The following is a 16,781-nucleotide window of genomic DNA, read 5'->3' as shown; positions in this document are numbered from 1 at the left end:
GGACATATGAAGTATGTACATTAGGGAAAAATTTTTTTAAATTTTCTTTACACTTCTGGTCTGTAAAACGACGTGTGTTGTATTACTAGCTATACCCAGTGTGCTTTGCTACCATAAAAGCAATATAAATATAAAAAAACTCACTTAATGATTTTGAAGATTCTAACTATAACAGTTTTCCAGATATAAAATATTTTACATATGGAAAATGTCACGCAAATCGCACATTTTTCCAAACGGTAACAAGTAAGAATGTTATAGTCGGTCAAGCCCGACCATATAATACCCTACACCACAGTGTATTTCGCGGAATAAGTTTTTCTAAGTTTTTAATTAAATATTTTAAAAGTTAAGAAGTACTTAAGCCCTCCCGTCACGCCACGGCTTATTCCAAGGGAGAGTAAATATGTTATTTCAGATATTCGATGTCTGTAAAAAATATATATTTAAGATTAAATATAAAATTTAAGCAATTATTAAACTTTATCGTTTCTAAATCATTAAGGCTAGTATAAAACTTGGTTTGGCAGGTTTTTGTTGAACTTAAAAGCTCTATACGGCGGGTTCAGTTGTATGGGGGCTAGGTTAAATAATGGACCGATGTAAACCATTTTCAACAGGCTTCGTCTCTGGTACAATAGAAGATCGAGTGCCAAATTTTATTGAATTATCTTCAAAATTGCGACCTGCAGTTTGATTACAAGGTTTACAAGCCCTATTCGGGGGGTTCAGTTGTATGGGGGCTAGGTGAAATAATGGACCGATGTTAACCATTTTCAATAGGCTCCGTCTACGATACCATAAAAGATCATGTGCCAAATTTCATTGAATTATCTCCAAAATTGCGATCTGTAGAAAATGATTCTAAGCCGATTGGTATACTTTAAGGTAAGGGTATAGGACCAATATTATAGTGCGTTGCAAACATAGGCACAAACCCAATATACCCTCCCCACTAAAGTGGTGTAGGGTATAATGAGGATTTTTATACCCAACAATACTATAGTGGGGAGGGTATTTTACTTTTGTGCTGATATTTATAACACACATTAATAATCGTCGATTGAGTGGTATTCCAAAAAAAATCTTAAAATCGGGACACTTTAACGTACATACACAGTAAGTATGAGCCACGAATTGTATATTATTTGTGTATGGGATTTATCAACATAACAAGAAAAAGTATAGGAAAAGTTGAGATCATCAAATTGACATAAAGCCGCGTTGTTTGTTTGGTTACACATCCCTTCTGGTATTGTGTCTGGAATTTCGTGAATTTATTTTAGACATCAACAACGATGTCGAGACTACCATGACGAGTTTATTTCTTGTTTAGTTTTTGTTGAATTAAATTTTGCAAACAGCATGGAGTGCATTAGGTATTCGACTGATGAAAGTTTTATACAAATAGGATGGCCCAAAATTTATGTTGCGGGGACAATGGAAGAAATTTTGACGAAATTATACAATCAGGGGTCCCTTGAACCTATTTTGATAATTGTTCAAGATTGTTCAAAATTTCCCTTTTCGTGTACTTAGGAGACCAATTCCACCCTCAAAACGTTTCGTTCGATATTCCTCTAATGTAATATACTATATACTATGTGTTTTTTATATAAATTTTACAAAGCTCTCCCCTAGTTACGGATATGTGATCTATGTTTGCACCTAGAAAACGTAATAGGAGCAAATCATTTCTCCTTCTATAGTGGACATTATACAATAGTTGTATTTTTTCGAAGTTTATATAAATTTTCAGTACAAATTAAAGAAGGTATAAATTTCATAAGTAGCGATAGATACATAAGAATTAAGTATGGATAACAATGCTCCCAGGTTTTAAAAACATATACGCCCTGTGATGGTTTGTAAATTTGATAAAAAAATTAAATGCTGTCAAATATTCATGTTAAGTAGTTATACTGTTTTATTGGAATTGGTTATAGATATAAATTTCGAAAAAAACACAGCTAATATAAAATAAAACATTACACGAGAATCCGCGAATCTAATTTGAAAATTACACTAAATTTATCAGTATCGATAAAATTCGACTGAAATGATGTGTATTCCAATCGAAGTTTGTTTTATAAAGATCGGTCCATAAAGTGCCATATCCATATATAAGGTCTACTTCAGAAAATTTTAAAATTAGAGAGTTGTAAAATGAATAAAAAATAAGCTCTTTTCTTCTTTCATCACCTTTTCTAAGAAAGTAACACGGTTTATACTTATATAAACCTCCTCCTCCTCCTAAAATAGCTTTATCACCCATAACTGTCCATAAAAATATCATTATAACAATAAAATTCGACATAACAAGTCATATTGAAGCCAAAATCATTGTAAAATTTTTGAGCATCAGTTCATAATAACCCGCACCTCTTATGCTTCAATTATGATACGTTCTAACTACTATTAACATACGACTTTTAATACCTCCAATGAACCTGCTAATTAAAAATTTAATTCATATAGCATACGACCGAAATTATCTTAAAAATTATATAAAATTATTTGATGGTTCAGCAAACCTAATATAATACTCTTGCTTGCTTATTTATTATTCATTCAATAATTTTTGTTCATAAAAACGGAGCCACCCTAATGTATGTAAATATGTATTTTGTAAATACATTCATGTGTGTGTACATACGTGTGTATATGTTGTTTTTTGTGTTGTTTTATGAATGATGCATGCGTTTGTGGTATTCCGATGTTTTCACAATAAAGCGCAATATTGTGCAAATGATTGTTTGTTGCTTTGGTTACCAATACGCTCATGGTTACGCTGCTTCTGTTATTGACGGGTGGTGTTTGCATTTCTGTTCTATTTTTGTTATATTTGTTATTCTCAATATTTCCACTAACCCCCTTCAGTATTGTATTGTCTACCTTGATATGAACAGTGAATATTGAATTTGTTAATATTACTACAAAACGACTATATTAATTTTGACATTCCGTTTGCAAATCAAATAAGACACACATAACTATGTATGTATGTATGTACCTATGTATGTATATGTAAATTTTAAGAAGATAGTGCACTATATGTACATTTGCCTATCAGCTACATCTAGTGAAGATTATAACGATTATATGTATTAATCTAGCCAGATGGAGTTTCATATGGTATTTATATCGGTACACAATACGCTATAGTTTCGCTGATAGGATATATTTTTAAATGCCAAAATTATATTTGTTTAATAACTAAAAGTTGTTACTAATGTTCACAAAATATTTGAAATTTGTATTGAAATAGAAGAACAATTTGTGATAATATGTATAAATTTTTTGTTAATGAACAGACATATTGTAAACTTCAATGACTTGTTTTTATTTGTTAGACACTGTAGTTAATATATTCGATAGTGTGACAACATAAATCAACAAACAAACGCTACGGCAACATTGGATTTAAAATTTTCCCCAAAGAATTTGACTTGGAGTAAATAAAAAAACAAAAATATACATTCACAACAACTAAACCAATTGAGTTTTCATTTCTGAAGTACAATCAAGCAGACTTTCAATTTGTTTTCAAATTTTAAAACATTTTTCAAACAAGATTATTACTTTGCTTTAGCATTAACATTTTTTTGTTTTCAAAATACAATTAAATATTTAAAACGTTGCTAATACTAGGTAAATTTTTGCTGATTGAAAATCAAATTTTAATAAAATATTTGGATAAAAATATTTCATCATTAATTTATTTTAAATCAACTATTTTTATTTGTCATTTAGCATTTACTAAGAGGAAAAGGGATTTGAGTCTCATTGAAGATAAAACAAAAAACTTTAAAGTTTATCGGCAGAACTTAACGAGAACTGGAACGACAAAGTCAAACACATTGTCATAAGAAAAATACGAGTTGTTAGTTTTATTTTTGTTGTGTCAAGTAGCAGAGGTACTGGTGGCACTACTGTTGTCGTTACTCCTGGTGTTGGTGTGATTTTGTCATATTGTGGTGTTGCCTTCATCACCGTTTTACTAACGAAAGATTTCTTTGTCATATATATTTCTGCATTCCCACGATATACTCTCATTCATTCATTCATTCATTCATTCATTCATTGTTAAGTATTATACCTATCATAGTCCACATAATTATTATCATCTTCATCGTCAACATCATTATCATTGTCAATACTAGAAGAGAACATCTAAGTATCCCGGAAACCATCATCATCATACCATGGAAGATAATCGTATTTTATGGCTTAAGTGCAGCATCGCAAATATGCTGGGTGTATATGAACCTGAATACGTCAATGCTGCCATCTATGAAAATCTATATGATTTCAAGAGTTTTTTAAATGACAAATATACCAAGAACGAGGATATCAATAAAATTATTCTATACGTTTGGCGTACTTTCTATGACAAATTGGTCGAGGAGGAGATTACCGTATTGGAAGAGGGTAAGTTGGAGTGCATTGTTAATAAAAAGTGTGTAATTTAAGATATTTTCCTGCTTTCTAACTTGCGTCAATTTACGGGTATATTTATACATACAAACATACATATATATATGAGGAGTGCTATCTTCGTGTAAATCACACACATTAATATAGAAAAAACCACTTTATTTCGTTAGAGGTTGTTGGGAGTGTAGGAAGATAAATTTAATTGAATTTATAAGTAAATATTGTATTAAGTAGAAATAAAGTTTATTTCCAATGACAATTTGAAGAACTCTTGAAATGAATGATTTGCTAAACATTTATTTTTCAATATTCGAAAAAGTTCCTTTTTTGTTGTTTAAAATGTTTAAAAAAAATAAAAAAAAATTATTTTGTTCAAAAATATTTCTTAGTTTTTGCTTAGTATTACATATTGCATTCTATCCAAATATTTATAATGCGATAAATTATGTATTTTTAAGAAATCAATTGCATACATTCCTTACTACAGCAATATTTTAGCAATTTCTTTGTGTGACACTTAGTATCGTTTTGGAACATTCTCAAATACATATTTCCATACTCATCTCATCCACTTATCTTTCGAAAATACTGTGTATTGTTTTAAGTACTTTAACGAAATGATAAACCCATTTTAAAACCCCTTTATCTATGCTGTATTCAGTCATGGACAAATTCTGATTTTTGTTAGCGAGTAACTTTGCATGTGTTCAAGTCTAACTACCAGAAAGGTGGATTATCCTGAGTGAAGTGTTGTGGAGCGAAGAGTAGATGAAGTGCAGTTTTAAGTTGCAAAACAAAAAGTTATAAAAATAAAAAAACGTTCCAAACTTCTAAAACAGGCGTTGAGTTGACATTGATGCTTAAGCTACGAGCACAGGACAACATCATGTTCAACTTGTTTGTTCTTCATTTTCTAGTCATTTCTGACTGATGCTGATGAAGTAGTCGCTGCGGATTTTATTTTTTTTTTAAATTTTTTTCTTCTCTTTTAAGCTTTTTTCTGTTGGAATTTTAATGTTTGATAAAAAAAAAACTGAATATCATTTTAAACGAAAGTGTTGCACATTCACATTTTTCAATGGAAACAAACAAATAAACCATAGGGTATTCTTTCATCGAATTGTAAACAGATTTCGTTTAATTTAAAAAAGTACATTTTATTTCAAAAATAATAAAAAAATCGATCTCTTACTCTTGTAGAAAGAATTAAAAAATCTAAAATTTTATGTGCTCTTTAAACCGATTGATTTTATATCTTAAAAGAATAGGCAGTCTTCTAATTAAATACCCTAATATAAACATACGGACTGTCTAAAGAAACAACATCATTGTAAACACGATAAAATACTAACGTAACCAACTTCAATATTTAACTTAAGGATAGGTTTACTTTTAGCACAATAATATTAACATTAAATGGTTAAACACCGAAGTTATGTAATTAAAAATTATATTTACTTTGTCCCAGGATATTTTATGTAATTGAAACATAGAAATATCTCATGTTCTTATCATTTGGTTTAAAAACTACGTGTTTAAGGCTTGTTGTGTTATTTTTACTTAACAAATGCCATCATATCCGGCTTACCAAACACTTGCCGTATCCGTTGGTGTCCACTTTGAAAACTATTATAATACAAACTATATTTTTGCACTTCTGATAAGTGTATTATGTTTAGTCTAACAACAATTGTCATTCATATTTTTATGGTTTATCAAAATTAACTATTATATTTCAAAGTTCCACCAGAATTGCCACCGGAAACTGAAAAGAAAGACAAGAAAAGCAAAAAAGGAAAAGGCAAAGTTATGACAAAGGAAAAGGACGTTAAGTCTAATGTTAAAAGCGCTATTGTAAAAGAACCAAAAGGTAAGGTCCTAAAGACACTGCTGAAAACATTATAGTAATGATTCTATAATTTAAAAAAACTAGGTGGAAGCCCATCGTCTATGGGTAAAATAAAATCGTCTGATGCAGAGCGAAATTCGACAAAGGAAGCTACAGACACAGGCATAGAAAGTGCAACTGAAGACGTAGGAGCTGAGAGTGTTAAGAGTTCTGCAGTATCAGGTAAAAATTTGTACCTTATTCAAACGTCTATTTCTACACATCTGACACTAAAATTACACCTTTTCCCAATAATCATAGCTAGCGATGAGGATGATGATGAAATTGGTAAATATTTTTATTTTTATTTCATTTCATTGGTGATTGAATAGAAAAATGAACAAAGAGTACAAAAAACTAAGAGAAGGAAATCTTATACATATAATTATTTTTAAATTGAAATTTTCATCGTTATCACTTGAAATTTCATTTAAATTTAGATTCACTTGCTTCCTTTTTATTTCAACTATATATTGTTTGTGTGTACGTCCGCCAAAGGATAAGAAATGATTAATGTGCCATGCGACTTTATTTTTTATTGTAAGATTTCTTTTAATTGTGAAACTTTTATATAGATACTTTTTTTCTTTGGCGTTCATAAATATTTAAAAATCTCATTAATGATATGTACAGAAATGAGTATATTTTATCCTTAAAAAGAAAACGTTAACCCTCTAACAGACGCCAATAAAAAAATATGTAGTTACAATTGAAACTAAATAGATGTATTTTTTTTGTTCTTATATTTAAATGTCGTGCAAGGATTCATCGCAACAATAAACGGAGTATTATTTTAATTTGTAAGCTAGACCAAATTCTCATATTAGTTATACAAGCCCACACAAAGAACAAAACCATCCAGATTGGTAAAGAAAAAAATACATACAAAAAAGCCATTAATTCGGTAAACTTTTTCTATTAACGTTTGTGTTTCTTCTTAATTTGTGTGGACTTCTCTATGAATGTGCTTAAATTCATTTATGAATGAACACCAACTACAGCCATCAATTTAGATTATTCATATAAAAGACATGATTGCTTAGAATTGTTCTTATTTTATCTTCTGCATTCGCATTTCCCATTTTAAAACATTTTCTGCTTTTTCATGTAAAAACATTTCATTTTAATATAAATTACTTTTTCTTTTATTTTTTTGCTCAACGTGAAGTTGGACATTTGAATGGGCAAAATAGTCTGTCGGTTAGTTTCTTGCAATATTTCTGTAACTTATTCTTGAGTTCCTTATTTCAGATGTATTTCTGTTATTCATGTCTAAATGTTATTGTCTTTTTTGCCAAAATTTTACACGTTCATTTTAATCTAAATAATGTTGACATGCTAAATTAATTCATTCGGTTACTAATTCATCCATCTATTAATTCATTTCTTTGGTCATTCTTTAATGCACAAATTTGCAGTTTCCAAGAAAAGTGGCAAAGGAAAAGGCAAGCGAAAGAAAAGAAAGACTTTAGTGGCTCCATCTCCAGTCTATGTTGAAGTCAAGGTAAGTTCTGCACACCTATCCATAAGTACTTTTTATGTAAAGTGTAACTAATAAACATGACATTTGTACACAATTTCTAACTCGTTTTTTTAATATTAATTTTGATTGTGTTTTCCTCTAAATTTTGTTTTCGGTTTTTTATGTTCTGGATCGGATTTTACAACAATTCTTTATAATTCTATATCTTTTATTGTTACACCGTCAACTGTTGCAACAGTCATTTTCACACATGAAAAAATCTATGTGTACTCAGTTTTTTATAATCAGCTCTTATGCTCCTGTTAAAGTTTAAAGGGCATACGAATTTAAAAGAAAATTTTTCACAAGAAAGTAGTTAAAAATTTTGGTGGCGAAAATGGGACTCTTTTAATTGAAATCGTATCTCACATGCATATCAACTTTTCCAAAATTCGTTATATTTTTCAAGAACTGATGTAATATTTTTTTCTAACTGACAAATAACATCAAAGTGCAGGTTTACCAACTATTATTGCGCAAGGCGTAATCTTTAGTTTATCATTCTTGTTGATGATGTTTTAAAGTAATATTTTTGTACTAGATTTCATACCATTTATAATTTAAAAGAAAATTTATATGTTTATAAAAAGTATTGAAAGCATACCAGTATTTGTATCAGACATGGGGGTAATGATTACACAAAGTACAATTACTTGTAACGTGTAATTGACAAATAAGTTATTACAATTATTTGTAATTGTAATTGAAGTTTTGCCAATTACAATTACTTGTATTTGTAATTTAAATTTTCAATTACAATTACTTGTAATTGTAATTTAGGTATTACTAATTACAAATTACATGTAATTATAAGAACAAAATTCACAATTAAAAGTAATTGTAATTGGAATTTCTTAAATTACAATTACAATTAAAAATAATTGTAATTGGCAAAACTTTAATTACAATTAAAAATAATTGTAATTGGTAATGCTTCAATTACAATTACTTCAAATGTAATTGTAATTGAAAATGTAGTCATTACCCCCCAAAGCCTGATTTATATTCACAAAAATAAGTAAAAAATGCATATAAATTTATAGAAAAACAAGTAAGAGTGCTATATTCGGCTGTGCCTATTATATACCCTTCACCATAGTGTATTTTAAACATCTTTTATAAATTTTAAATTTTTCCCGACTACATTATTATTACATCAAAAGCTAAACAAAAAGAACAACAACAACGTTAAACGAAATAAAACACAAAATACACAAGGCATCTAATCCAACAGACATCTAAACATACATAACGAAAAACACAGAAAAACAAAAATAACAACGCAATGACGCCAACAGCATCCAAAACAAGGGTGCCCAAGCCCTATGCACTTGGTACTCTATTGTTTTTGTAAATGCACTTAGCTATAGACAGTGTGTTTTCTATACACTTATATGCGCTTAACACTAGAAATACGTTGTTGTTTTTAACAGAATACAAGCAAGAGTAAAACAACAACACTTTCGTATTCATTGCTGGTAAACATTGACGAGATGTAGATTTTGTTTTTGTTTATCGTAAAAAAAATTGTTTTAAAAAGCATTGAAATATATATATTTGAAAACGTTTTAAATACTTTTTTCTATTCATTAAAAAATATATTTGCAAAACAGAAGGGACAATTATTTTATTTTAACAAAAAATGCAAAACATATTATTTTGCTGTGTATTTTTTTGTATGTTTGGATTCCAAAAATACACTGCTGAATAAAACCAAATACATCTACACACGTGTACATCTTTTTCTATATACAGTGTTGTTGTTGCTTTTATAACAATTTTTTGATCAAATTTTCAGAGGTTGTCTCGGATTTTTACTCATATCTCCGTTATTTACCGACCGATTTTGCTGATATTAAATAGCGATATTCTCGAAAGCATGTCTAATAGAATTTTTGAAGATTCGGATCTCGCCGATATCTGGAGTCCTCTAAAAACTGATTTCAACAGACGGACATGGCTTAATCGACTCCGCTATCTATAAGGATCCAGAATATATATACTTTATAGGGTCGGAAAATTATATTATAGAAATTACAAACGGAATGACAAACTTATATATACCCTTCTCACGAAGGTGAAGGGTATAAAAATATATGGGCAATGTCATCCAAATCAATTTTTTTAAGTTGAGTCGCTTGATACAAAAAAGCCTACGTATGAAAATTTTGTTTAGTTTTGCCTTTTCATGATAATTTTATATTCAATTTTTTGTATTAATTTTTCAGAAAATCATACCAACATTTGTAAAAACGCCAATATTGCATTGCCACTTTGGGGAGTTAAAATGTTCACACTTTAACAATAACATCAAATATGTTTATGTGATACGCAAGGAAGTTAGCGGAATACGTAAGTATCTTTGTTAATGAAACGAATACGAGTAGTTGTTTTATAATGCATACAATGAGCATCTTCTGCTGAATTGTAATAAGTAAATATCGGAAAATAACAAGTGTCCTATTACCTAATTAGGGTTATTATCGAATGTCTTGCCATCTCCAGGAATAGTACATAATATGGTATTGTCATTAACTGTACTTAACTCTGCTAAATATTAGTTCCGCTTATGGAAACTTTAAATATTTTTGAGCATATAGTCGAATTTTCAATTACCTTACCTTATTTTGGCAAAGAAAAATTTAAGTGCAAAAATATCTTTTGAAGATTACTAAGAATTTTGAAAATATATTCGAATTTTGTCATCTCTTGTTCTGAGTAGTTTTAACAATTTCAAACAAATTTCAACATTTCTTCAAGAAAAGCTTTTGAATTGATTCGATGCTAACAATATATTTTTTAACATAAATAAAAACAAATTAGCAAAATATTTACTTACCCAGTAAGTTATATTAGAGCAACGGTTAAGTGCGGTTATTAATAAGTTATTTTATCGTAATATCTGGATATTTTTGCACAAATGTAAAAATCTTAATCCTTTATAAAACTCCTATCGTGAACTACTAAATAATTCCTTATTTGACTATAAACAAATTGGCTATAAACAATTGTCTACAAATCCTATTCCAAAAAGCTGGATCCGCGGCTACTAATGAGTATTACCAAAATTTGAAAATATTGTTAAAAGGCTCGATTTAAATGTAGTCACTTGATAGTACTCACAATGTTTGTAACAAAACTGGTAAATATTATGTTAAACGAACAAAGCATTGTGGGTAGCAAATAGTCACTCATGCAGGACTTTAGTAGATATGTATGTATATGTATTTACATTAGACCGATTTGCAAGAGAATTGTGTCTCACTTACACTTCTTAAAATATACCTTGTTATTCAACAAAATTTTACACAAACTATTTTGTAATATTAATATTATAGAACGGTTATTTATGTTTTATATTGTTTAAGAAATACTAGAAATTAAAAAAAATATTTTAAGACACCTTTATAGAATTTGGTTCAGCTCACAAAAAGTCATCGCTAGACTTAAAATATTTTTGGATTCATTATGAAAAAAGAACAAGATATATTTTTTAGAGGGGAAAAAACTTGAGTTTACTTTCCATGCAGAGTGAGTCGGTCTAATGTACATTAGGATGTCCAGTTAACACTTTTTTAGCAATACCTCACGGTCCACAAAATGACGTTTATACTCCAAAATAAAATAATCTAAACAATTCTGAAATGAACTAAACCAAATGACACCGAATTTGTAAACATGTTTCTGTATAAGCTAAAAACTTCGACAGTTTTTGACACATATTTCGAAAAAAAGCGGAAAAAATGCATCATCATCAACCCTCTCAAAATCATTTTGTGAACAATAAATACTCAATAAAAAATTTAAAATATTTTTCCTGTAATCAGCTCAAATAGTGGAATTTTTAAGACCCACTGAAAAACTGAGGACCATTTGAATATAAAATATTTTTTACTTTTCTCATGTTCAGTACATTAATACGAATCGATTGAGTGGTATTCATATATGAAATTCTTAAAAAGGCTGTTCCTCGGGACACTATCATGTACATATGTATGATTGTTGCTCCTGTCGAAAATAATGTCCCTATTATGGTTTACAACTCAACTCAGTTGAGTTGAAATTGAAACAACTTCACTTTAAAATACCTCAACTTTATTTGGGATTATGAATTACAAAGTGTTTTATTTATTACAGAATTAAGTGAAAAGTTTATAAAACTGTGTTTACCGTAAATGACCATCAATGATTGATGAAATTTTAGAAAATCAAAAATAAAATAGTTCGTTTTATCTTTAAAATTTAATTTAAACAATTCAGTTGTATATTTCAGTTGTAATTTGTTACAACTGATTTTGTTAAGTTGTAATTTTTTTCAAAAAAGTTGTAATAAATTTCAATTTAAAATTTTAAGTTGATTGATAACAACGATAATACCAAATATCAAAATTTTAACTAAACAAGAATTGAGTTGTAAACCATAATAGGGGCATAATTATATATTTAATTTCTCAAAATGTATGTCAATATGAAATAAATAATATTACAATAAGCATTTTAATATTCCGTTTTTATTTCTAGCATTCTATACAGACATCAACAAATGTTTTGCGGAAATGTCACAATATTTTATATTTGGAACAGTTCGTGGTTCTCTATTAGACTCCATGAGAATAGACATCGATAAGGTAAAAATTGATTTTTCTAAAGATGCAAAAATTCAACAAAATTCAAAGTGTGCGATGAAATATTTCAATTGTCTCATTTAAATTTTCAATGTTTCTAAATCACTTTTAAGCGAATATCAATTAATTTATAACAGAGAAATACATACAAACGATATAAAACACAGATTATTTTTTGAAGATTTCAACATGTTCACAGTATCTGGCCACCACAGTTTGTTTTGTTTTAACACTGTAATAATGTGTTGAAATGTTGTAATTAATTATCTTGTAATACTAACATTCTTCGAAACATTTTAGTTTAGTGTTTAAGTATAAATACGTATGTATATACATATGCACTTTTTTACTAGGGTTATTTTTTGTCGCCAAAATACCAATACTGTCCTGGTATCGAAATGCGATTTTTAGTGAAAAACATCCCTCGCCGAAAGCAATTTATAAAAGCTTTTGTTCTTTATTTTACGCAAATTACATAACAACGTTTTTAAGAACAATATTCTTTCTAAGGTAATCTAATAAAAATGGAAGAATGTTGACAAATATCTTTTTTCACGATCGCGCTAAAATAATATCACATTCCTTGACATCTAATCACGCCCTACAAAACCTTGCTATGGTATTATTTATATTCGCAAAAATTGCAAAAAGTTATAACACTAATGTACATACATACACAAGTATGTACTTACATATATACATTTGAATAATAGCGGCAGCAGCAATACCAACAAATCAACATTATTAACCATCTATCAAAATGCCTTGGAGGCATTTCATTTTTCCACTTGAGAAAACATTTTTCTGAGTCAAAAAGCGGACCAAAACATACGAAAATTTATTTTATCCAGATACTAGGAAAGAAATTACAACAAAAATCTTATAACGCCATCATTAAATATTTCATTATAGATTTTTGTTGTTTTTGTGTTTCCACTTACCACTCATCGTCTTTAACGTGATGCTCATTCATCTATACTGCCACGGTTTTCATCATCCTCATTATTGTGTTTTCGGTTTACATTAACATTTTGTGGTTACAAACCCTTTTTATTTGTACCCAATATCCCACTCTCCGTCATTTATTTGTTGCTGCCGCTGCTGTGGCCGCTTTTATTATAGAAAAAGCATAAACCAGAAGTTGAAAAACATTACAGCAAAACAGACCAACAAATACATTACAGAATGTTTGAATGAAAATTACACATCCAAACTCCCACTCTATACATATGTACATACATACATATGTATGTACACTAAAGGTGCCCAAAAATATGAATTTTGCTTGGATGAGTCTCATTTTGTTCATTAGTGTCGTAAACTAAATGGTGTAAAGTTTTAATAATTTTCTCTAGAGGATAAGATCAGATCAACATGTTTAGAAAATATAATTTTAATAGCACATTTTTGAAGTAATAAAATAAAGTAATATTATTTACCCAATTTTACACTTTTCAATTGATTTTTGGGCACCTCTAATATACACATACATATTTATACAACATACATTTAAAATAAATTGCAAAAAAATGTTTGAATTGCGCAGCTTTAATTTCTTAAAGCAAATCAATTAGAAAATATTTCCATGTTGTAGTTTCATTTAACTTAATACTTAACGAAATATTAATAATTTAGAAAATTATATAGATCAGATTCCATGATTAATAACACAGTGATATACTAAATGAAGGGGATTTCATAGTTCTAACAATTTCGTTTCGTTTTAGTCTAAATGACACAAATATATTATTAATTTTTCCCATCATTAAGTTGATATGTGAAATCGAGCTTTAGGAGAAGAATAATAAGAAGTTGGACTATTACATTGCTACACTACACAGGCGAGTTTTATGTGAATTTAACATACTGGTGAAAGTCCACAATATATCAAAACTTTTTCGCAAAAAATACGAAGATAATTTACATTTTTACACATTTTCTTACTCAAACAACACATTTTAATTTTTTTGCGCATTTTTACACCGCACAGTGGTATAGGAAAAAAAAAGAGGGAAATAATTCGGTAACTTCTAAACGGTTAATCCGATTTTAATGAAATTTGGTATGCACAAAAAGGAGGTGTTGTCGAGTTTAGGTTTTGAATTTGGACCTTATAGGCCAACCAGGGGCCCGGCGGGGGGTCCTCAAATTAGGACACCTCGGCTATGTTAAATTTTTAAAACGATCCTATTTCTTCATTTGAGTTCCGATTTAAAAATAAATTTAAATAAAAAATGTCGTCGTAGCAGTAAATTATCTCTTATAGTTTAGGAGATATTCGCATTTGAAAATTAAAATTTTAAAATTTTTACCGTCCTTACTTTAGTTTTTTGATAATAGCGGGTCCAAATATTCCCGATTTTCGCCATTTCTTTTTTTATTCGCTTAACAACAAGTCTATATATCAAGCAGTGAAAGAATTATGTAAAAATCATGACTGAGTCCAAAGTTATAGGCATTTTAATTTAAAAAATTAAAAAAAGGCGATTTTTTGCCATTTTTTGGGGAAAAAAGTATCTTTTTCTTTTTAAGTTATCTAAAAAGTTTCTAAGAAGATGTATATAGAATTTATACTTTTTGAAAAGCTGACTTTACATAAAATACGATAAATGAAACAAAACCTAAAAATTTTTGATACCGAGGGGACCAGATCCATCCAAAAAAAACCCTATTTTTTATATAAAATTCAATTTTGAGCAAAAATTCTCAAATCGCATAGTCGATATCAAATTATAGTGACCTGTTTTATATGACCCAATATGTTCTTAATCATTTTGTAACGGGTTTCGATAACCCCGCCCCTGGTATGGATATAATAGGCAAAAAACCAAAAAAATCCCATTTTTGGGATTTTTAAAACTTTTTTGGGAATTCCGGGATTTCTAATAAGAAAATTCGAAATTTTTATTTAATTTTGGATTTTGAGTAAAAAAATCTACCTAACTGTAAAATTTCATCAAAAAATATTCATAAATAAAATTTTTATTGCAATTTGAAAAATTTGTATCTTCGCAAAAACTGAATAAAAAACATTTTTTAATTTTTTTTAAAAAAAAGTATTCCGCGAATTTTTTAATTTTCAAAAATTATATACAGTTTTAAAAAATAGACAAAATTACCTTTCCATTGATATATAACATGCCTACCTAATGTTTTTTAAGTGACAAATTAATTAGGGAAAACTCAACATCTTTTAGAGAATTTACCTAGTACTATTATTTTCATCCATACATTTGTTAGGCATGTTTTACTACCTAAATTTTTATGAATTTTTACAGCCACTTTTTATGATTAATCTTTTATTCTTTATCCCTAAAAAAATTAACAAGTATTTATTTTATATAAAAATAGTCTTTATTTATTTTTTTTTATAAATTAATATAATTTTGTAAAATAATCGGATTTACATATCTAAAAGATAAAGTAAATCTTTAAATTCATGAATATTTTCAAATGCTAACGTTTTGTAGCAAATCCTTATAGTAGATAAAACAGGATCAGAAGATAGAATCAGATTATTAAAAATATCTTCATTTTGAGACTGCCTAGAACACTTCCTTCAGCTAAACTGATGAATATGCTTAAAGTCTCTATTCCTCGATTCTTGGGGTTCTTCTGTAAGCTCTCCTAAAGGCAGAATATTATGTTCTATGATGACCTTTCCAGGACATAATATCTTGTGAACTGTAGGTGTCATTTCTTTCCAGGGATATAATTCCAAAAGTAATTTAGAAACTTTTGTAGAATACTCTCCAAATTTTGTTGCGTTCACTTTATGCTTGCTATTTATCGCCATTAGAATAATATTGACCTTTTGCAGTAAATCCATACTAATTCCGGTTATTTCGGAAGTAGTTTCAAAATGTTTAAAAAAACGTCTAGCGGTATTACCATCGTTTGTGCTTCCATATCCTGTGAGTGGTTTATCAATATTTAATCCCATCCGCATGAAGGGGGAATTCCAAATTGTAATGTTTCCTCATTTATTGATCTTTGCTTGGAAATATTCGAAAATTCTGATTTTTTATCACCACATATGTAGCAGTACCAAGTAGATGATGTTCCTGTAATGGCATTTCCAACTTTCCCATCAATCATTGTAAGTTTTAAATCATAGGACATGTTAAACGAATAATTTTCTATTTCGATTGTTATAGGTTCCAAGTTTTTAATTTCTGCTTCAATACGATTTATCAAATCTTGCGTTGTTGTTTTGGATTCCTTTATATACTCAAAGCTTATTGGCCTACAAAAAGCTTTGGATCCTGGAGTCGAATTCTTCCAAATATCATCGAAACTGGTTGATGGA

At 28.7% G+C, this 16,781-nt stretch overlaps 1 protein-coding gene across 1 annotated transcript in view; it reads left to right on the top strand.

The window, feature by feature from the left end:
* The first annotated feature begins 3,378 nt into the window (after nucleotides 1-3,378).
* LOC111684599 (dynein axonemal heavy chain 10) overlaps nucleotides 3,379-16,781 on the top strand; it is a 126,287-nt gene continuing 112,884 nt past the window's right edge. Inside the window, 8 exon segments of the mRNA XM_046948842.1 lie at nucleotides 3,379-3,651; nucleotides 3,754-4,431; nucleotides 6,179-6,307; nucleotides 6,371-6,508; nucleotides 6,587-6,613; nucleotides 7,744-7,829; nucleotides 10,076-10,199; nucleotides 12,369-12,475. Of these exon segments, the coding sequence (XP_046804798.1) occupies nucleotides 4,206-4,431; nucleotides 6,179-6,307; nucleotides 6,371-6,508; nucleotides 6,587-6,613; nucleotides 7,744-7,829; nucleotides 10,076-10,199; nucleotides 12,369-12,475 (837 nt within the window). The 5' untranslated portion in view covers nucleotides 3,379-3,651; nucleotides 3,754-4,205.

Source organism: Lucilia cuprina, chromosome 4, assembly GCF_022045245.1.
Source record: "Lucilia cuprina isolate Lc7/37 chromosome 4, ASM2204524v1, whole genome shotgun sequence".
NCBI lineage: Eukaryota > Metazoa > Arthropoda > Insecta > Diptera > Calliphoridae > Lucilia > Lucilia cuprina.
This window is presented reverse-complemented; position numbering and strand designations above follow the sequence as displayed.